Source organism: Micromesistius poutassou (genome assembly GCF_964030765.1).
Source record: "Micromesistius poutassou genome assembly, chromosome: 19".
Taxonomy (NCBI): domain Eukaryota; kingdom Metazoa; phylum Chordata; class Actinopteri; order Gadiformes; family Gadidae; genus Micromesistius; species Micromesistius poutassou.
In genome coordinates this window covers 13251526-13276003 of record NC_140289.1, presented here as the reverse complement: position 1 = coordinate 13276003, position 24478 = coordinate 13251526, and the positions used below count along the sequence as shown (strand labels likewise).

Genomic DNA, 24478 nt, shown 5'->3' with positions numbered 1-24478 from the left:
GGCTCCTGCCGCGGTAGACCAGGGCTCCTGCCGCGGTAGACCAGGGCTCCTGCCGCGGTAGACCAGGGCTCCTGCAGCGGTAGACCAGGGCTCCTGCAGCGGTAGACCAGGGCTCCTGCAGCGGTAGACCAGGGCTCCTGCAGCGGTAGACCAGGGCTCCTGCAGCGGTAGACCAGGGCTCCTGCAGCGGTAGACCAGGGCTCCTGCAGCGGTAGACCAGGGCGCCTGCAGCGGTAGACCAGGGCTCCTGCTGCGGTAGACCAGGGCTCCTGCAGCGGTAGACCAGGGCTCCTGCAGCAGTAGACCAGGGCTCCTGCAGCAGTAGACCAGGGCTCCTGCAGCAGTAGACCAGGGCTCCTGCAGCAGTAGACCAGGGCTCCTGCCGCAGTAGACCAGGGCTCTGCAGCGGTAGACCAGGGCTCCTGCAGCGGTAGACCAGGGCTCCTGCAGCAGTAGACCAGGGCTCCTGCAGCAGTAGACCAGGGCTCCTGCAGCGGTAGACCAGGGCTCTGCAGCGGTAGACCAGGGCTCCTGCAGCGGTAGACCAGGGCTCCTGCAGCGGTAGACCAGGGCTCCTGCAGCGGTAGACCAGGGCTCCTGCAGCGGTAGACCAGGGCTCCTGCAGCGGTAGACCAGGGCTCCTGCCCGCCGGCGGCAAGATCTTTAAGAACTAGTTTGATACGTCGGGCCGGACTGGTATTTTTTAAATGAAGCGGCGGCTTGTATCCTGATATAACAGACAAAACTGTCGCTGCGGCTTATTCTCAGGAGCGGCTTATTGGTCGATTTTGCAAACAAAGTGATTGGCGTTTGAGTGATGAAACAGTTCCTAATGCTGTTACGATGGAAAGCCATATGCTCATTCACATTAGAGGTTTGCAAGTAAAAGATAACCTCATTAAGAAATAAACATTGCCTTTAGGGGTGTGCGATATGACGATATTTGATTGTGAATGTTAAATAGTCTAATCTGCCTTAACAGAAATGGTTAGTTTCGTGCTACAGTGCACATTGTATCAATTAAAGTTATAACGTTTTTCTTCTCAGCAGAATCTTAAATCATACGCACTAAGTGTTATTACCTTAGTACCTTAGACACCAATAGTAAAGTGCAACGGTGTGTGTGGATGGTGAGGCTCCATCTGAGCAGCTTATCTTTGTGAATCGGAGCGAGGGCTTTTAGTGTAACGCCATGGTGTGTGGTGCACCTCATAAATATCATCGCTGGATATAATGCTTGTACAAAACATAGGTACAAAAAAATGTTCACAAAGTTGCCATGGGTCGTAACATTTCCCATCCTGCACCATTTTTAATTTAGCAGAGGTCCTTTGGCTTAACCTGCAAAAACACATTATGAATCCATGAATCAATGATTCCAGCGGGGTATAATAATAATGAATCATTCTCGTCCACATGTGGGGACAGGTCCCACGAGATTTGGGAGTTTCCAGAGAGGCGTCGAGAATCTGTTCGTAGTCTTCATGTGTGACCTCCGCTTGATAGATACTTGTATTGATCCCCAAGGGGAAATTCAAGGTCACAGTAGCTTTAAAGACATCACACATAACATACAGAGATCTACATGAATACTATGGACAATAAGAGATACTAAATAAAATAAAATGTCCACATGAATGTGCTAAGGGCTGTATAGGCTTGCAGTGACAGGACGGGGCCTGGCCCTTTGATACAGTGATACAGTACGTACGGTAAGGTGCTCCATGATAGTGTGTGTCATGATGGTAGTGCAAATAGGAAAGGCAGTGAAAGGACAAGATCCAGAGACCAGCATTAAATTAAATATGGACAATATAAAATAATTATATAGACATTGTAATAATATAAAAACTATAACAACTGTAGCAGTACAAGGATAGTTTAAGAAATAATAATAATAACAGTAAATATGTGCATTATGATGAATAGTGCAAACAGTGGGACAGACAAATCAACAGGCAATATCGTTGGTGGAAGGAGGGAGGGATGTGCATAAGGGCTGATTTAGCCAGTAAACAGTGTACGTTTGTTCTAGATCTCTTTCCCTTTAATTGACTGTACAGTTGTATGGCCCTGAGGACAAATGACTTCCTCAGTCGGTCAGTTCTGCGTGGCAGTGCGCGTAGCCTCCAGCTGATGAAGCTCTTGTGCCTGACGATGGCGTTGTAGAGTGGGTGTCGTTCATGATGCTGAGCAGTTTGCCCCCGTGTCCTTTTGTCTGGTACTGATGTGATGCACTCCAGGTCAGCGCCCACCACAGAGCCAGCTTTCCTTACCAGCCTTTCCAGCGTCCCTCTTATTAGTGCTTCCTCCCCAGCACACCACGGCATAGAAGAGCACGCTGCGACCGGTGAATCATCCTGAGGAGCTTGAAGAGCACGCTGCGACCACAGACCGGTGAATCATCCTGAGGAGCTTGAAGAGCACGCTGCGACCACAGACCGGTGAATCATCCTGAGGAGCTTGAAGAGCACTCTGCGACCACAGACCGGTGAATCATCCTGAGGAGCTTGCTGCAGACATTGAAGGACCGCAGCCTCCTCAGGAAGTACAGCCGGCTCTGTCCTTTCTTGTAGAGCGCTTCAGTGCTGACCAGTCCAGTTTGTTGTCCAGGTGGACCCCCAGATACTTGTACGTGTTCACCATGTCCACATTGACCCCCTCAATGGAGTCTGGCAGCAGAGCGGGCTTAGACCTACGGAAATCCACCACCATCTCCGTGGTCTTAGCAGTGTTGAGTTGTCGGTGGTTGAGTTTTCACCATTGCACAAAGTCCTCCACCCCCCCCCCCACCCCCCACCCCCCCTGCCCATCCCTAATACACCCCACAATCGCAGTATACAATCGCAAGTTGTCCGAAAACTTCTGCATGTTAGTGTGGACCTGATAGTTTGGACCTGATGGTGTGGACCTGATAGTGTGGACCTGTTAGTGTGGACCAGATAGTGTGGACCTGATAGTGTGGACCTGATGGTGTGGACCTGATAGTGTGGACCTGATAATGTGGACCTGATGGTGTGGACCTGATGGTGTGGACCTGATGGTGTGGACCTGATAGTGTGGACCTGATAATGTGGACCAGATAGTGTGGACCTGATAGTGTGGACCTGATGGTGTGGACCTGATGGTGTGGACCTGATGGTGTGGACCTGATGGTGTGGACCTGATAATGTGGACCTGATGGTGTGGACCTGATGGTGTGGACCTGATGGTGTGGACCCCTGACCCGGCAGGGGTCCACACCATCAGTGTGGAGGCTATAAATGTTAGGCTATAAAATGTGGCCGAAGTTTCCAAAGTCGCCTAGTGGGTCAGACTGTTTTATGTGCTGTGACTTCCAATGTGGTGCGGTTATTCATAACAATCAGTAATAGTCTATGCCTAGGATGATGTCTGGCTGATTGGGGCGAGGGCTTCTGATTGTAATACAATCAGAATGAAAGTGAGTTCAAAGATGAAAGCAGAATTTGGTGAGCAGGCCACCACTTTGACCAGCGCTGCTGATAAGCCAGTGTGATGAATGTTGCTATCTGGTGCTTTAAGTGTAGTGCAGGAGGTCACCTGCATGGTGCCTGGATGTGTATATGCTCCAGGTTTGAAGTGGTGAAGGGATGCGTTCTTTGATTCAAATATTTGGGCTCTCTGCAGCCGGCCGGTGTCGATATAACCAAGCTCTGCCTAAAAACCCTGGCACGGCACCGCCATTCTACGAAACACAGAGCAGCACTAGACCAAGTCATCCGGCGTGGAGTGGGCTGTTTCCTTTATCTACTCAACGCAGCACTCATGGCACGTCAAGCGGCCCTGCCCCGGACATCTCCTATCACGGCAGAGGGCCTGCAGCGAGGTGCCAGGAGATTGGTGAGAGAGCGGTTGGACCGTCAGGGCGAGCCAGATCTGTTGCGGTTACATGTTCTAGCCCTACTGATCTTGCTTCACTCAAACCTTTTTTTCTTGAGTGGAAAAACACACATGACAGCAGCGCCCCCTCTCTCTCCCTAACGTCACACAACACAAAATAACTATTTGCCAAAAAAGCTTTGTGATGAAACTAATCTGCTAGAGTCTTTATTTTCTCCTCCTCCCCTGTATCAGTCCACCTCCATACTTACAATCTGTTATGAGTTGTAACAAAACCAGAAGGGTAATCCCATAAGTAGCATAGCTCAAAGTGTTTAACCCTAACTCTGTGTGAGGTATGAACGTCAGTTGTGTCATGGTGTAAGAATACAAGATGAGGAATTATGGGTTGTTGTGTGTTCATAATGTCACAACAACCCAAAACAAGACGACAACAACAACAAACAAAATATACAAAAAGCAGGACCCCCATGTGGCCCAGCATGGCTGAGAGCCACGGAGAGAGACCGAGCGGGCAGCCAGACGACCCCAACATACCCCCAGCATCAGGGGCACGGAAACGACCCCACTCAACAACACTACACACACTACACAAACACTACACAAACACAGAATAAACACAATACAAACACTACACCAACACTACACACACTACACAAATACTACACAAACACAGAATAAACACGATACAAACACTACACCAACACTACACACACTACACAAATACTACACAAACACAGAATAAACACTATACAAACACTACACCAACACTACACAAATACTACACAAACACAAAATAAATACTACACAAACACTACACACACTACACAAAAACTACACATACACATAATAAATACTACAGTAACACAAAATAAATACTAAGCAAACACAACACAAAAAAAAGATGATATACTCCGACAAACAGAAACAGTGAAATGCGTCAGGAAGCGGAGGGGCTGACAGTGTTTCGGCTGTGTGGCACTAACAGAAACTAAAGCACTCACTGCGTCATGGTCCACATGACACAATGATAGGCTGCCATATTAAATGTCATTTTAAAATCTAAAGAATCATGCATAGATATTGAATCCAGTATTACAATGTAGAATCCAATGCTGCTATAGCTCCTACACAAGATATCAGAAAGAAGCCTGAACGTCTTGGGGGGTGAACATGGGAATATGCAAGCATCTTTGTAATGCCTTTCTATTCCCACCCAGTTGCCTGCATATCATATGTTCCAGGTAATATCTCCTGAACATGCCATTAGATACAGCTCTACTAGAAGTGTAGTAGCTCAATGGACATACACACTGGACAGTACTTGAGCCAGCCTATATACAAAGCTGTATGACAAAAATCGGTCGATTTTGCTCGAGTGATTATTCCCTGTATTCTATTAAAATGCCTTTTCAAAGAATTTTCAATCACACAATCAATCTTTCCCATTTGTAACCCCACTGGCAAAAACTGGTTACCAGACCTAGGAAAAAAAATTACTTGCAATCAAATGATAAATGTAATCCTTTGACACTATCCTGCCAATCGCACAGAAAACATCACAGAATTTCACTGATGAATGATTTGATGTACTTTCAATTGGTTATTTGTTTCTACGGCCTCTACACGGCTGCAGCCTGTGTACAGGTTTGGTTTTTGCAAACCTTTGTTGTTAGCAAGTGCAGCTTTTGTACGATGTGGTCTGTATTTTAACGTATGTAATGACAGTACTTGAGCCGGCTCAAGCTGTAGCAGTACTTGAGCTGGACCTAAGCTGTAGCAGTACTTGAGCTGGACCTAAGCTGTAGGCAGTACTTGAGCTGGACCTAAGCTGTAGCAGTACTTGGGCTGGACCTAAGCTGTAGGCAGTACTTGGGCTGGACCTAAGCTGTAGCAGTACTTGGGCTGGACCTAAGCTGTAGGCAGTACTTGAGCTGGACCTAAGCTGTAGCAGTACTTGAGCTGGACCTAAGCTGTAGGCAGTACTTGTGCCAGTTCACTGGAGCTTTTGGGGAGCAGTGACAGATGAACTTGCATCACAAAATATCCATGAAATAAGTAAGGGATAATGTATAGAACGCCGGTCATTATGCTTTGTCCTGAAGCGGCTTATTTTAGATAATGACCAGCAACGTTCTATACATTATCCCGCTTATAATGTATAGAACGGTTACTTGCCAAAACTCAAAAATAACTTCACATGGTGTGTCTTTATACAATTACCATTGGTAGTGTTGATCAGCAGAGAAATAGTCCGCCAAAGACGTTGACGTTGCTTAGCAACTGAGTACATTGGGGTTGTTAAGTTACCGGACTACTTGCGGAGGGATACGAAAGACGTGAAAAAATCCACTTTCCTTGACAGCGGTCATTATGTGCTTAGCAACGGTCATTATTGAAAAATAATTCACCACCAGAAGTGGGGAAGGCCCATGCAAGTGAACGGAGCATTCCACAGCATTGAGAAGAGCCTTGTTATAATGATATATACTACCATTGTAAATGCAATACATTAACAAAGGGTCATTTTGGTGTGCCATTAGCTAATTGTATAAATACAGAAGGCTGTTTTTTAAATATAAGGTCTTTATTTACCTATTTATCTCATGAGAAAAATGCCTCAATCCAAAGAAATCAAAGCATCACGGCATTAGCGGTCAGCTTTTATACAACAAAGAAAACGCGTATTTGTTAATCACGCGGGGCCTCATTTCTAATTACTTAACGCCTTCAGTTACGGTAATAGATCCTCACAGAGCCTCACAGTCCAGGCCTATTGATACTGAAGGGCTTGTGGCTCTGAAGGGGAGCCGCTCCTCTCAGAGCTCCAGATGTGGCGTCCTGGTGTTGCTCAGGCCAGCAGGACGGTGCCTTCATTGAAGGGTACTGTAAAGTGGTTGTTAATGTCTCCTCTGTGTGTTCATTCCATTGAAGGGTACTGTAAAGTGGTCGTTAATGTCTCCTCTGTGTGTTCCAGGCGGTCTGAAGGGAGCCAACATAGTGGATGCCTTGGACACCCTGTACATCATGGAGATGTACGAGGACTTTGATGAGGCTACTGCCTGGGTAGAGAAGAACCTGGACTTCAGCCTGGTAAGGAGAAAAGGTTTTATTTCCCAGACTGATGTGATATTAAAGTGGCATTGGAAACCAATGCAGACATCAGTGAAAAGTTGAAGAAAAGGAAAAATATACCCTTACACTATAACAACGTCATAGCTTTAAACCCAGCTGGTTATGTTTCCAGAGATGTTTGCACTGAGGGTTGCACAGTACAGGGCTCCAGACTAACTTTTTGCATTGGTTGCACTGGTGCGCCTAACTTTTCTTTTTAGGTGCACCAGCACAAAATTTAGGTGCACCCAAAAATATAGGGGTTTCAAGTGCTTCACCTAGGAATTGAACATTTCAAAATAAAACATTTCCAAATAAAAGGGCTTGTGCTTAAAGGTTTATTCACCTATAAAACAACATTGTGCTCCAACACTATATATCATATATTTATAGGTTATTTTGCTGAAATTGAATATACTAACTCCAAATTAAAAAGTAAATCTCTTTACCGATACACTTCCGGTGATTTGACGCGTCAAAAAAGTTCTGAATGGGGGCGGGTCACAATGAATGGGGCTGAGATGATTGACAGTACAGGTGATGGTGCTCTTTGGTTGACAGCGGGAGAGGGAGAGGAGATGGAAGACGGAGCCGCGCTGTCCTATATGTTTCTAAACATATAGGTTACAGATTAATAAAGGCCTGCATGAGACTCGTGGTCCTACCAACAAAAGTAAAAAAATATAAACCCGGTGTGCAAGTCATACGGTCAGTATGACCGTATGACAGTATGACAGTATGACCGTATGACAGTATGACAGTATGACCGACAGTATGACTGACAGTATGACCGACAGTCTGACAGTATGACAGTATGACTGACACTATGACCGACAGTATGACAGTATGACCGACAGTATGACAGTATGACAGTATGACAGACAGTATGACCGACAGTATGACAGTATGACAGTACGACCGACAGTATGACTGACACTATGACCGACAGTATGACAGTATGACAGTATGACAGACAGTATGACAGTATGACAGACAGTATGACCGACAGTATGACCGTATGACCGACAGTATGACCGTATGACCGACAGTATGACAGTATGACAGTATGACAGTATGACAGTATGACCGTATGACCGACCGTATGACCGACAGTATGACTGACACTATGACAGACAGTATGACAGTATGACAGACAGTATGACAGTATGACAGACAGTATGACAGACAGTATGACAGTATGACAGACAGTATGACTGACAGTATGACAGACAGTATGACAGTATGACAGACAGTATGACAGTATGACAGACAGTATGACAGACAGTATGACCGTATGACCGACAGTTGAACCAGCTACCCCATGGTCAACAGTCTGACGCAATACCACTACATTACATGGACATGTAGACTGCAATGAGCATATTAGAGTATATTTTGAGGAAGAGAAGTATACCGTACGTGGCGGTATGGTGATCTTGGTCGTTATGGTAATATGGCATTGGTATGCTTTAAAAACAGGTTTACTGGAAGTAAACATAGCAAAACAATCACCAACCATGTTTCTAAAGCATTCTGTGTCAAAGCCCACTGTCAAAATGTACATTTAGAATGTTAAAGCTGTTTAAACATCGGAGATATGCATACATTTAACATGTAACTTTAACTTTAACTAAGTTCCACTGAATTAAAGCCATTGAATTTTAAGCACTGAATATTTATGCATTGAAATAACGTATCTGGATTTTTTTCCACTGAATTAAAGCCATTTAATTTTTAGCTCTGAATATTTATGCATTGAAATAACTGTATCTGATTTTTTTTCTTCAGAATTTAACAAAATATTCAAAGTAAAAAAATGCAATAGTCTAAATTCAGATTCAAAATGCTATGTACCGGTATTCATTTCAACTTAAATATTTTCAATGTCCCCAAATTCAACATGCCAAATTCAGCTGCCAAATTCAGCGTTAACATCGGGGGACCCAAGGAAGAGCAATCGATCCCAGATGCTAGATCGCGGTCAAGCAAGGAGAGCGAGCGGGAATAAGAGCGTCACTCGTTGATACCTGACTCTGATGCGGGGGGAAGGCGTGCAGAGCAGGTTCGAGCCATGTCAACGAAAACGGCTGTGATGATGGCTCTTTATTTCTTGATACAAACATTAATTCTAAACAGCATTTTACACAGTAGCCTATAATAGGAAATTCTCAAAGGTAAATCAACCTGACTGTAGCTTTTTATGGGGAAAGAAGCAACGGTGGTGGACCGTATCACCCTATCCATTGAATGGGATTGTAAAATGCTAATCAAATCAAATGTATTTATTAAGCACGATTAGGTGAGGGGGGGGTGGGGGGCAGTATTTATGTTTTTGTTATAATGCACACCGTTGTTTTTTTAACCCTTTTACTGCAGTTTGTGAAATAAACGATGTGTGTGTGTGTGTGTGTGTGTGTGTGTGTGTGTGTGTGTGTGTGTGTGTGTGTGTGTGTGTGTGTGTGTGTGTGTGTGTGTGTGTGTGTGTGTGTGTGTGTGTGTGATTGCAGTGACTTGGCTGGATTTGCATGCAGCGTAAGGGTAATTGTAGTGGGTTAAGAGCCCAATTTGGGGCGATCCGAGGTCCCTTTGCCTACTGGTGTGAGTCTGACCCCTGGGGTCACACTTTTCGGTGGGTCGCAGAATTCGGTGTAACACCCGCTCACGTTCCTTGCTTGACCGCAATCTAGCATCTGGGATCGATTGCTCTTCCTTGGGTCCCCCGATGTTAACGCTGAATTTCGTACCTTGGATTTTGCAGCTGAATTTGGCATGTTGAATTTGGGGACTTTGACAATATTTAAGTTGAAATTAATACATAGCATTTTGAATCTGAATTTAGAATATTGAATTTTTTAACTTTGAATATTTAGTTAAATTCAGAAGGAAAAAAATGATACGTTATTTCAATGCATAAATATTCTGAGCTAAAAATTAAATGGCTTTAATTCAGTGGAAAAAAATCCAGATACGTTATTTCAATGCAGAAATATTCAGTGCTTGAAATTCAATGGCTTTTTATTTTCAAAATCCGATGAGACAGATTTACTTCCGTACTAAACAATGACCAAAACACCATCAATACCAATAACATTCCTAGGCTCACATACTTCTGAAATGGAGGTGGCCGAGGCAATGTGACCTCACGATGTACAAGCGCTATAATTGGGTTGTGCGTGGTTCTGTTCCACTTGAAGCTTTTAGAAATAGCACATCCGTCAGCTCTTACTGAGTGAAATGCGCTGACAATAACTGTTTCTGTTTCTATGGCAGGCCGAATTGTCATTGACTAAGTTTGACTATCCAGTATTAACATTGTCGATATCAACGTCAGACTGGATGCGTTGCAGTTATCTGTAATTCAGTTTCGCCTAGTCAAAAAGAACATTTCAGCAACATTCTGCAACTACATTCTTCCTATCCACAATTGTCATTTCAGATATTGTTGGGAAAATCAGTCTGTCTAGTTACTTGACCAGAGAAAATGAGACGGAGAGGTAATAAAGTCTGTCAGCACGAGGGCCTCGGATTTATTAAGTAAAGTGGTAAAAGTGATACAGGTTTGTAAAGCGTGAACGATCGAATATTTCTAAGTCCCTATCAGCTCTGGTCGCCACGTGGGGGTTACCTGGATCCAGCTCCCCGTTCAGCTCCCTAACCTTGGGAAACGCCCTGGGCTGCGGTTAGACTATGTGTTAATGACTGTGGTCCAACGGTGGGATTTCTAACCGTCTTCTGGGTTGACTGGATCTTATGGGTCATGACATAAAAGTTATACAAGGGGTGACGTATCCAGAGCCCCATCCGCTAAGCTACCAGCGGAGCTAACCAGTAGATTAGACTAAGCTACCAGCGGAGCTAACCAGTAGATTAGACTAAAATACCAGTGGAGTTAACCAGTAGATTAGACTAAGCTACCAACGGAGCTAACCAGTAGATAAATGATAGACCGAATAGATGTTCGGTAAAACAGCAAAAACGTCCTTCTTGCAAAGGAAAGCTTTGAGCGCCGTCTTGTGTTCCTCAATTTGAGGAAAAGCCAAGTCTAACTCTTTTATTGTAGCAAAGCCGTTTCAAACAGCTGGTGTTCATCCGTAGCCATCTTACAATGTTTACCGACTGATTCCGTAGCAGCGCTGTCGTCATCTGTTGAGCTTGCTTCTGGCCCGCCTATATCAGATACACCCATGTGATTGCTTTATGTTCGGATCCAGGGGAATCGTGGAATGAGTATATTACTCATTCCCAGAGGCAAGCAACGCTGCGCAGAAGCATTTATATGCACTCAGGCCCTCCCGTTGCATTTGAAGTACTTTGTTGAGTTGTGGTTGGGCTGGGGTAGCATCTACACTGGACGTTGTTAGGCGTACCAAACATGGTATAACACAAGTTAACAATGGCACTTCATATGATCTGCTCACTGCAAGTAAAATGTATGATTATTATTATATTATTATTAATAATAATAATAATAATAAGTATGTTGATTTGTTGTTGGTTACTATGAACAAAATAAATAGCCCACATGCCTTTATTTTTTTTGTTGGAATGAAATTATGTAATGAAACTTAGAATTGGAAGTACATTGTAAAATTCAAGACAGCTAGGTTTGATATGCTAGTGTTTTCTTGGTTGCATCAATTTGAAAGTTGGACCAAAGCCAATGTAATTCAAATACAATTAGCCAAATAAAAGGCCTCAAGTTGCAAGTAAAATCTGGGCTGTGTTTTTTCTCTCAACGCTTCAATAGGTAGATCTTGCCTTTCACCAAGGCTGAGGTCAGGGGTCTTGACCACTGACGTAGGGTCTTAGTTCGCAAGAGGCGGGATAAGTGTGGCCGCCGTCACCCTAGTTTTGTTTGTTATTCGATCTATGACAGATTGGAGCATGAGTTAGAGACAAATAGAAGAAACGACGAAGAAGAAAGATGTCGCGATCAACTGCATTACCGGAGGAAGAGAGCGTATTTTTTTTGCCTCATTTCACATCTAACAAACGCTGGGACAAATGTAGTTGATTTCTCTGTTTAACTGAGAAATCAGGGGGTGGAAGGACGGGACCCTATAATGTTCAGCTAACTGTTATAATAATAATAATAATAATAATATGAATGAATATTAATAGAATCTGAATCGTAACACCCTAACATGATGTTCTGCTGTTACATCCACACATTACACAAATCTTAAGGGCTGATTATGATCCCACGTTCATGCATCGCAAGGGGGTTAGGGACCCGTTACGTCCTTGCGGACCCTCCTTGCGTCCACCGCGAGGGCCTGACGTGCGCCTCCCAAAAATTGTAACCTTCCGTCGAGGCGACGCAGTCGCAAGGGCTGTGATTGGTCCGCTCACCAAACGACGCAGAAGCAAAACAGCTTCATGACTGCGTCGAAGCGTCAACCACTATCATCGTGCCTCACAAATGTTTTTTGAGAGGATTTGGGCCAAAGGAATGTGGGTTTTTTGTCAACCAAATTGTGTGTCTGAATTTGTGAATGATTTGAAGTATAATGTTAACGCTGATGACTCCCTCTCTTTCAGAACACGGAGGTCTCTGTGTTTGAGGTGAACATCCGGTTTGTGGGCGGCCTCCTCTCTGCCTACTATCTGTCTGGGAAGGACGTAAGTGTTTCTCGTCTTATTTGGTTCCCTTCTACCTTGTTCCCGAATCAAAATAATGTGCTACCTTCTGCATGAGTGTAGCTGGCTCCGTCCAATTGTTTGTCATGTGAATCTCTTCCCAAAGAACAGATCCCCTTGCTCTTTGTCTTTCTGTTCCCCTCCTTCTCGAGAGAAGAGAAAGATTAGAGGGAAACAAACACAGAACAACTCAGCTGTGTCATAGTCAAATAATTGCTATACATGAAAAAAAAAGATTCACAATTGTCAAGGTTTCTTTCACAATTGCTTGTGAATAAATACTCCAACTACATTAAATAGGAAGAGAAATGTAAATAGCGAGCAGGCCCTCTGAGAGCGGGGAACACAACCACAGAACCTTCTCAAAGTCTTGCTTTTTCCCCACAATTGGTAATAAAGGAAGAGGTTTTCTGGTCAAATTCAGACACTAAATTATGCTTGCCAAAATCCAGCTCTAATGTGTGCTTGAATACGCATAGAATGTTTTGCTTTTGGAGATGTCTGGTTTGTTACTCAATGCAGGCACTTCCTGGGTGATCCCTGATTCATGCTGGGCCTTATGGTGTGTTCCAGATGCCTCGGACGCCAGCCTTCCGAGTTTCACGTGTGATGTCATTTCCTGTCTCGTAGCACTTATAGCGTTCCCGTTCGTCTTTGTGATGGTGTCATGTCATCGGCTAGTCGTTGTTATTGTTAAGCTACATTAGCCTCTTTAGCAAACCAGCTCCAAAACGGACAACACAACTTTACATTGTATTGAACGCACAGCAAGACCATGCAATGCATACATTGGTGACCGGAATAAAGTAGCAATGCAAGTGTGTAAGAGCATTTAAAATCAACATTAAAATGACCAACGTGGTACAAATACAAAGAAAATAAATCTCTTCACGGGCGCAGCCATTTTTTTTTGAGAGCGTCGTCACTGAGCTCGGTCTACTCTCAGAATTCCGAGGGGGCGCGACCAAAAGGGGGCGTGACCTAAAGGGGGAGTGCCTCCGAGAAATGCCGTAAGAAAGCTGGGAGATTTCCCCACTTGGACCTCAGAAGGCTGGTGTCCGAGGCCTCTGGAACGCACCATTATCACTAATAGTCCTGTTTCCAGGAGATGTGACCGCGGTGTGGCATCTATTAATAGGTTGGAGTCAAGTGTGGGTGCTTGATACCAAATACACTTTAGTCTATAGTAGATTTGAATCTCAACATTGCAACTTCTGTCCCAGTTGGAAACGTCTCATAGAGTTTATACATTTTTTAGTGGTTTAAGGTTTGACATGGCTTGACTTTCTTTACATTAAAAACACTGGAGAATATTTTTGGTCTTACTTCACATTTAATATTGATGACTGTGGTGAAGTTATCATCTACCATCTATGGACCTTATCCGTAAAAAACGTACTCACTCACTTTAGCTGTGAGACAAGGTGAAAGCGAGGGGGAGAGAAAGGGATTATGCCAACAACAGGCCTTCTCTCAAAATGATCTGTGTTACTGTAGTTGTCACATTTAATGTTGTTGGACCCACTTACAGAAAACAGCAGTGAAAGAGAAAAACGATGGGAAAAGGATGTTTGGAGATTATAAACTGAGGTTGTCTAGATGAATCATTTCTTCCAGGATAGGTGTGAAGAGGGAGGGAGGGAAGGGAGCAGGAGCCTCCCAACATGATCACCCTCTCATTGTGCCTCCCTCCATCGCTCCTTCTCCAACATGATCACCCTCTCATTGTGCCTCCCTCCGTCGCTCCTTCTCCAACATGATCACCCTCTCATTGTGCCTCCCTCCATCGCTCCTTCTCCCAGTCTGTTCCCTACATCGGTCCCAAGCTTGGCAAGGGCTCAAGGGGCTGTCTAGGCCTTTGATGAAATATTGATCAGTAAAAGGGCAGCTGGTACCGTCTGTAAGCAACCCCACTGACTGAGGCTTTTAACAGCCCGCCAGACTACCAAACAGAGCGTGGCCTGTGGTGTCACCGTCACAGGAAACTCCATGGTGACAAAACGATAGTGGCCTCACTTTGCCCCGAACCATTACACCACATTGTCGGCCTTCTTTGCAGACCATCAATTGTAGTTATACCGGAGAATCATACAGTCTGTCTGAAATCCAAAACTCTTAAGGGATTTATCGGTTTTGTTTTGGCCCTAGGGTAACAGTTGACATTGTTGATGTTGTGATGTTAATCAGCCATTATCTGGACATCAATGCTTTTCCAAACAGGTGTAGCATCTCCCTCAGATTTATCGTTCTTTCTAGGTTGTTTTCTCAAATAGTGCCAATCCACAAATTTCAAGTTTAGATACTGGAGGGACTCAGACACTTATTCAGAGCGAAGATGCCGGCTGTGTTCAGTTCGGAGTGCAGAGCAACATTTCAATAAGTCGAGAGGGTAAGTGTAGGAGGGGGTGTTGTTGAACTGATTGGAACGCAGCCCATTCACTTCAGAATCAAATTGATTTTGGTTCAGGGTGGTGTAAATGTACATAGAATTCTCTCTGTCTCCAAGTCAGTGAGCATGTGCAGTGGTGTGTAAACAAAGAATTGGATTTGTTCATTTTAGGCCCTAATGGAGAAAACCTTCTAGCCAAGGAGGTGTGCGCTGGCCTGGGGTGGACAACGCTTTCAAGGAATATTTATTTTCCTTCTAAATTGTTTTCAAACAACCAAAGTGTGTGTGTGTGTGTGTGTGTGTGTGTGTGTGTGTGTGTGTGTGTGTGTGTGTGTGTGTGTGTGTGTGTGTGTGTGTGTGTGTGTGTGTGTGTGTGTGTGTGTGTGTGTGTGTGTGTGTGATGATAAACCAGCAGACTTTAGCACTGCAGCACCTGACGACTCTCTCTGCCCATTGGCCGACCCATGAGGTCAGGTAGACGAGCCCCCCCCCCCTCCTAAAGGAAAGGTTATGCCTTAAGGGAAAAGGACCAACAGTTGCTACCCTCTTAGTTACTTACCTCTTACTCTATTTTAGGTAAACAATTCTTTAAAAAAAGGATATGGTTAAATCTCTGTACCTCTGTACTCCAGCATCTTGTCTTGTACAGCCCACCATCAGCTAGGGATCATTCGACTTTAATGAGCAATTTTAAAAGTGAACACAAAAGACAGACCTGGAAAGAAAACACTTGAAACTTACCAAAAAACCACAACCACAAGGTTAAAAGAGATGGGGTCTGGAACCACGTCCCCCCTTTCCCTTGATCCGGCCACGACTGGAATTATAGGCCTGAGAAGACAGAGCCTAAACAGTCTGATTTTACACAGCGCTCAGAAGAGTGAAGGCTATAATCTGTAAACAAGGAGCCGGGATCTCCCGGACTCACAGCAGCATGACGCAGAGCACAGATCAGTGACAGGGCTTCCCTTTCACCCACTAGTTAATCTGGTCGGCATTAAACCTCTCTGAAGAAGAGCATGCTGCAGTGTTTATGCCCTGTTCATCCTCCTGCATGAAGCCGCTCTGCTCCGACCTGGGATCATGCACCTGGACGACGACTGCTGCTCTCAGTGTGTCCAACCCGGGCCACAGGGCTCACCGTCCCAGAGGCACTGATCACACCTTCAAAGTCTGCTTAGCAAATCAGTCAATGGTGACACAAGCACAGATACATTTCTACAGAGGCCTCGATCATGGTCTACCATTCCTAAATGCTGTGGCTTGGTTTCTAACACGGACATAGTTTAAGATGCTGTGGCTTGGTTTCTAACACAGAACAAGAGTTTAAAATGCTGTGGCTTGGTTTCTAACAGAGACCAAAAACAAAAGTACATCCGTCCTGCTTCTTTGCATGGTCTGCCGGTGGTTTTGAGGATCGGATTACAAATGATTTGAGTAACGTCTTCATCGAGACACGCTGTCTACTTCTTAGACCCAATTATCTGCTATGGTCTCGGTTACAGCCTCATCCTCTCAAAGCGTTATGCTTCCATTCACAGCCCTTTGGTGAAAAGATGAGAAGGTTGGTCTCATCAACAGCTTGGGGATGAGTCTGATCTTGTAAGGTCTCACTCATGTATGCATGCGCAGTCATACGTTTTCCAATTCCATTTTTTTCTTAAATGTATGATTTTAGATCTGTTTACAGAATTGGGAAAATACCTGTTTTCTTTGCATTGTGGATGAACCATTTACATTTCTGCTTTGCGCTTAACATACCAAGGGATGAGATCGACAAACAAAATCGACCGGTATCTGTCCCCAATCCCCAGCACATTCTTGAGTTTGTGGGCTGCAATCTGATCCCTTTCATTATTGAATAACAAGAATGGCACACCTTACCACTGATGCAATATCCTTTACCTAGACTCCACAAGCCTGTTGCATAAGTAAACGTTGACTTAACTACCTCAACGTCATTTGAACCTAGGTCAGCCTCAGCATTTTATATTCCTCTGCTTCCTTCCACGATTGATCCAATGTCTCAGTTGCACAAATCTAAAGGGGTTTTATCTGAACCTACTGTAATCAACGTCAGCCCTTATATGACTGTGCGCCTGCTAGATAAGAAACCAGTTTTCGTGTCAAATCTTTCATCCATCCTAGGATTGTCAGCAGTGTTTTCATCGTGGGGTCGATGACTTTAAAACAGACGTCTCTTCTGCCGTCAACTATCGCTGCACAGGTGGCGGAGCCAGGAGCAGGCTGACGGTTCTAGTGTGAGGCGGCCTTGGTGTCGGGGAATGAATGGCATACTGGGGGTTCTTGGCACGTCCCTTTGGTGTAGTGCAACCTCTGGAGGAGGTCCTTAGGGAGAGTTAGGCCCCGTCCACACTTTTTTTTGTGAAAAAGCACAAGTCTTGTGCATTTGGGCCGACCGTCCTGACGGATCCGGCGTTTTTGGTGCCCGAAAACACACTTTTTTGAAACCAGGTCCCAGGGTGAATAAGATTACGGTCCTATGCGTTTTCTTGTTAGGATTCGTGTGGATGGAGTTCCGTCAAATTTATTTTGTTTGATTTGTATTATTTTTGTAGCTTTAAATACAGCCCCTTGGTAAATTGAACCACTAACTGTACATTAAAAAGTATTTTCTGCTCAATCTAAAAGGTTTAACAACTGCTTTCTCCTCCTCGACTGTGTTGGTGTACAGTGCGCAGGCTTGATGTGCATGCTCCGCCTCTTCTTCTTCTTTTGGTGGAGAACTAGCGCCACATAGTGGCCTTGAATATGTACTACAGTGTTTCTACAGCTAGATGCGTTTTTGCAATGAGTCTTTACGGAGAAATTCCTGAAACGCTGCCAAGGAAAATGGGGGAAAAGATCATTTTGGCTCGTGTGGACGGGGCCTGAAAGGGGGTGATCACACAGAGCAGTTCAAAACCCTCACGGGTTTTGGGTTTTCTGGTTAAATAACAACTTTGAACAGATTGAACTGAGCTGTAAGGGTCTAAGACTGCAAGGGTTCCCCTAAAATTTCAAAAATTAAATGGTCAAATATATGTACTGTTGTGTTAACATTTCATTGACTAAAAATGTGTTAGAACACGCCCATCTCGAAGACGAGTTTGTTCAGAATCAGCTGCTTATCGCAGGTCGACTGACTCGATGTCCTTCTCATACACTCCTGTAGCGTCACAGTGCATTTGCCTGTTGAAGCTCAGCGTCCGTCCACTTCAATGGGGCTGCATAGAACAGCTTTTTTTAGTGCGTCGAAAGTCGACGGTCATTGGATAATGCTGCGATTATGTCCCTCCCACGGACGCTCTGCGTCTCTGGGGGTGAATGGAGGAGTGGGCTGGCCGGGACGCTGGGCTTCTGCGTGATGATTGGAGGGTCTGCGAAAGACTGAGTTGCCGTTTGATTGACAGCGGTTTTGAACTATAAAACGTTGCCAGAGCTGTCTTCATCCCTCAGTCCCATTGCAGATTTTGCAAGCGAGTCGAAAGACAAACTGCAACCTATTTCTTGATATTTGCTTGGCGAAATTGCGAGACAATTTTCATTGTACATTTCATACACTTATACACACACAATTCCTTGTTTCAGTTTAACATAATTCCCACATTTCCTTGTTCAAGTTTAATATAATTTTGGTAGTTGGCCATCACTTTTATTCAGGGAGCCTGAGGTCTGAACTTGAAGTCCTGTATTCAGATCAGGACTTGCAGGGTGACAGGGGAAAGCTGTGTGATTTATTGGTGTTCCTTAAAGGCATGGAGTTGGACAGTTCAATGCCTCAGCTTTACAAACTGTTCTCATTAGTGGCAACAATTGGAGCTTCTGCAGGTGTAGAAAGGAGCTTCTCCTGTTTAAAGCGGCTCAAGTCCTACACCCGTAACACAATGGACCAAGGCCGTTTAAGGCAAGGCAAGGCAAGGCAACTTTATTTATATAGCACTTTTCATACACAAGGCAGACTCAAAGTACTTCACATATAAACATTGTCATACAATAAAAGAAAACAATAGTTAAGTAAAAAGTAAAATAGATAGAAAATAAAGGCAAAGTTTAAAAAACATTTTAGAAAGGCAGAGTTAAAAGAAATGCATTTTAGAAAGTGAGAAAATAAAGGCAAAGTTAAAATAATAAATATTTAAGATTTAGCAGAAAGCTAAAGCAAACATAAAAGTCTTACATAAAACATAAAAGTTTAAGCAGCCTAGCTCTGCTGGCCATTGAGAGGACACTGGTCAAGTCACTGGAAAAGACAGCTAGTTGGTATGACAGGGTCACAGAGCATTTCCTTGAAAAGGAACAGAGTATAATTTACATATACATAAATTGACAATTTATATGATGTAGGCCGAAAATGAGCTTCCCCTCTTTGAAAGACCAGCAGCCACCACTGAACTATTTATTTGTAAAACAAAAGATATGGAAACTTCAAGAAGAGTTGCCATGATGGTTACATGATATTGCTTGTTCCCTGTTCCTTTGATTGCCTGCCATCTTAGTAGCTGCTTGGTTAAGTTTTGGTTTAATCACTTGTAATGTCTACCATGTTCAAATGAGCATGTGATTCAGAGTTAAACTGCTTTACAGTGTTTCCATGGCAACTGTCACTTTCCAAAAAGGGGGTAATTTTCCTGGCAGAAATAAGTGGATGTTGTGCTGCTGAGAGGTGACCGAAGTGACGTCCAACCTTTACAACATGTTCATTGTTTAGTGAAGCTGAAATGAATCCATCCTTCGGTCCTTCTTGATATTTGCCACTCTACAGGTGCTTGAGCCCATCCCACAATGCAACACACCACAAGGAGGGAATGTCAGTACAATGCAGGATCAACACATCTTTCTTTCTTTCTTTCTTTCTTTCTTGCCCTTATTTACCAGATAAAGTAGGAAACACAACACAAAATGTGATGGTGACTGATATAGGACCAGCACACAACTTTGGAACACTCAGTTGGAACAACAGTTTTGTGAATCTGACACTGAACATGAACACAATCAACCTCAGTCTGTCTTCTCTTATGTACAAAACCTTTGGTATTTTAGTGTGTTATTGACTGAGGTTTACAGAGGTGTTTCCTTTTGCAGCCTTTGACAATAATAATGGCACCGGTGAATAGACAGATGGAGAACGCTCAACCTATAGCCTTGTGAAGACCAGCTTATGCTCCGTCCCTTCAGCTAAATCTTTTATCTTTTCAGCTTTTAATCCAAGTGTGAAATAGTGTAGTGACGCGGATGGGGGGGGGGGATAGCCTAAGTAGGCTATCCCCTTTAAGAGAAAGTTAGTATCCAAAACGAAACTGTTGTGCTACAACTGTTCATGTTATCAAAAGCAACCTATATTCACGTACCGCAGTAAAAATTGGATGAAGGAGGACCGAAGGACGGATTCATTTCAGCTTCACTAAACAAAGGTTGTAAAGTTGTTGTAAAGGTTGGACGTCACTTCGGTCACCTCTCAGCAGCACAACATCCACTTATTTCTGCCAGGAAAATGACCCCCTTTTTGGATGGATGATCAATACATACAACAGATAGTGATAATTATAGGTCTATGATGGTAGTTTACCACTATGATGATCAATACATACAACAGATAGTGATAATTATAGGTCTATGATGGTAGTTTACCACTATGATGATCAATACATACAACAGATAGTGATAATTATAAGTCTATGATGGTAGTTTACCACTATGATGATCAATACATACAACAGATAGTGATAATTATAGGTCTATGATGGTAGTTTACCACTAGTGATGATCAATACATACAACAGTGATAATTATAGGTCTATGATGGTATCTTGCCCTCTGATGGTAAGTGGCTCACTCACTCTCGGGGTTAATGTTTGTCTGCTGCTCTGCATCACTTGCTGTTCCATGGTGTTATCCTTTGCGGAGGGAGAAAGTAGGAGTGCTTGTCTTGATGCAGCTGATGCATCAAAACAAAAATGCAGCATAATCATCGTCATTTAGAAATGAGATTGCATAGAGCTATTAGGAATGGTGATGTGAATCCCATTAATGGTGCGGCCCTATTTCACTGCAGAGTTTAATACTAATACCTCCATGAGCTCCACGCACACATCTGATACACAATACACACACATCTGATACACAATACACACACATCTGATACACAATACACACACATCTGATACACAATACACACACATCTGATACACAATACACACACATCTGATACACAATACACACACATCTGATACACAATACACACACATTTGATACACAATACACACACATCTGATACACAATACACACACATCTGATACACAATACACACACATTTGATACACAATACACACACATCTGATACACAATACACACACATCTGATACACAATACACACACATCTGATACACAATACACAGACACAGTGGACAGACAGTAGACAGACAGTAGACAGACAGTGGACAGACAGTGGACAGACGGTATATAGGAACAAGTATTCCATGTTATATGGTTTGTAAACATGCAATGCATATTTTTTACTATGTGAAAAAAAATGTGTTCATGCATACATCAAATCAAGGTGAATGACCAAATCCAAAGGATTAAGATCCCTAGTGTCTTATCCCTTTAAACGGGGTTAATCCACTTGAATAATGCTGCAGTGACAGAGGGCTGGTGAGATTGCAGAGGTAGCAGATTGGATAAGACAATAATCCAACGCTATAAGTCATGACTAGTGCTGTCATTATCTTTTACTGAGTGAAAACACTTGACGAGTGAACATGATCAGAGATAAACACATTCCTGTTTAGAACGCCCATCGCTGCTTCTATAGTAAACGGTGTGTGTGTGTGTGTGTGTGTGTGTGTGTGTGTGTGTGTGTGTGTGTGTGTGTGTGTGTGTGTGTGTGTGTGTGTGTGTGTGTGTGTGTGTGTGTGTGTGTGTGTGGAGTTGGTATTGGGGGCGGTACCGGCCGCTGGGGATTCACACGTTCACAGCCCCGTGTGGTCGGGGCGTGTACCTTATGAAAGCATGAGGACTTAATGGCTGCTGATGTGTCCACATGACCTCACCTCACCCCAGTGGAGCAGGCAGAGTCCGGCTCACTGAGCAGTTCATTACTGCTCACTGAGCAGTAATGAACTGCTCACTGGCAGCCCCCCCCCTGCCAGTGAGCAGGCTAGAGCAGGCTTGATGTCTCCTTGGTGTGAGCATGTAATTTGGAGGTCGATACACAACTTGTGTCTATGAACGTCTTTCAAAGTGAACTCAGAGATCGTTTCAAACGGGGACTGGACTCAGTGAAGTCTCTGTTCACTGTGGCTCCAGCCCTCTCCCGGCCAACCACCTGATGAACCAAACAGCAGCTAGGGAGCCGTTTAGATCTGGATTTAAAGGTCACATTAGAACAACATTTTATAGGTTCATATTAGATATTCAAACATGTGCAGCCTGCCACTCTGTAGCTGTGGATAGTCAGCTTATCGTGCAGCTTTCCCTCCAACTGCCATCCATCAACCAATCTCATGTGCTTCCCTCTTCAAATATTCTCCAGGGGGCAATTTTCGATGCAAATTCATGCTTCTGGTTGGTTCCACATTTCCATGGCAGCGCTTTCAGAAATGTTGAATGTCAAAATGTTTAGCTGAGTCAGCGACTGCTAGCCTGCAAATGTTTTCACCAAGGGGGGGGGGGGGGGGGAGTGTGTCTGTGTGTGTGTGTGTGTGTCTGTGTTGTTGAGGCAATTAAACAGGCCATTTATAGCATTAGGCCAGTTGTATTTGAAGCTATATTCAAACATTAATCTCACAACAAACCATAATATACAATTTAAATGAACCTTATGATGGATAAAGTGGGACAAAAAAGCAAAGCAAAACGGCAAGTAGTACATTGGTGGCAGAAAAGACGTCCCACTTTAGTGAGGCTGTCTATTGAAGGATCTGAAATGACAGTTAAAGACACGCCACACTCACACACATGCAGGCCGTGACGTGGGCTTTCTCAGATCCTCATTTCAGAATATTAACCGTAGCTTTATAATACCGCCCAGCTGCACAACGCATCACTAGGTCCAGCCCGGTTACACACACACACACACACACACACACACACACACACACACACACACACACACACACACACACACACACACACACACACACACACACACACACACACACACACAGGGGCTGACGGGGCTGAGAATGTAGTCAAAAAAAGCCTTCTAGACTGAACAGAACTAAATATTGCACTCACACATGGCATGCGTAGCTAGTTTCCCGGACTGCGGCTACTCTCGACCAGCAACTGAACTATTTATTGAGTGGCATCAGCATGCAGTCTTAGGGCTGGATCAGAGATATATCAGGCACCAGTGTTGCCAGATTGGGCAAGATTTCCCGCCCAATCTGGCAACACCGTCAGGCAGACGGTGTTAAACGTGACCTTGAGGTTCTGTACTGCCCACCTGAATGCTGTCCAGTCCCTGAGCGCTGGTCCTCAGTCCCCAGGGGTCCACCGCTGTGGATTTCTTAGGGCCCTTACCGATTGTTTTCCATCGGCCTTCGCCGCTGACCGGTACGCCCGAATTTCTCGCCTGAATATTTGGAGCCGATACGTCTTCTACGTCATAAGAAAGACACAGCGATGATAACAAATATTACAAGTCTCAATTTACAACTATTTACTTCATTTAACTATCTGTAAATCATGCCTTTAAAAAAAAAATATATATATATATCTATTATATCGATATATTGGTCCCTACTCGTTACACCTCCATCTTTTAATATGAAATGCTAATTGTGTGACTGTGGAAAAAACGTTCACTCATTTGGTTTTTTTTATTTTGCTTACGAGTCTAAAGGTGACAACAACTTAATATTTCATTGCTCATTTGTCATTACATTAATCAATGATTAATTAATGTCCCTGCAAAGCGGTAAAGTGCTTACTAAAGGGGTTGTCTTGATCCCGGTTTAATCAATATTATTAAGAAGGATGAAAAATGAGGACACATCAGAGATGGTCCAACTCCCGAGGCAGAGGAGCCTGAGCAGGAGGCCTGCAGGGTCCAGGGGAACCTGGACCCTGCTGCCCGTTCATCTTAGTGATCTGTCCCCAGACACACACTGAACACACACACCAGTGTGTGAGGGCTCACACACTGAACACACACTGAACACACACCAGTGTGTGAGAGCTCAAAGGGTACACAAGGTGTACCAGTGCCGCTCCCCTTGCTCTGTCTGTCTGTCAGTTGTATTTCCTCCCAGCGCTGGTGTCCCTACCCGTCTCACTCACACAGGACCACACGTAGTAGTGTGTCCCCACCCGTCTCACTCACTGGACCACACGTAGTAGTGTGTCCCCACCCGTCTCACTCACTGGACCACACGTAGTAGTGTGTCCCCACCCGTCTCACTCACTGGACCACACGTAGTAGTGTGTCCCCACCCGTCTCACTCACTGGACCACACGTAGTAGTGTGTC

At 44.1% G+C, this 24478-nt stretch overlaps 1 protein-coding gene across 1 annotated transcript in view; it reads left to right on the top strand.

The window, feature by feature from the left end:
* Nucleotides 1-24478, top strand: part of man1a1 (mannosidase, alpha, class 1A, member 1) — a 77945-nt gene that overhangs the window by 28230 nt on the left and 25237 nt on the right. The window contains exons 3-4 of the mRNA XM_084483839.1: nucleotides 6839-6954; nucleotides 12517-12597. Coding sequence (XP_084339965.1) covers nucleotides 6839-6954; nucleotides 12517-12597 — 197 coding nt within the window. The remainder of the gene's footprint in view (nucleotides 1-6838; nucleotides 6955-12516; nucleotides 12598-24478) is intronic.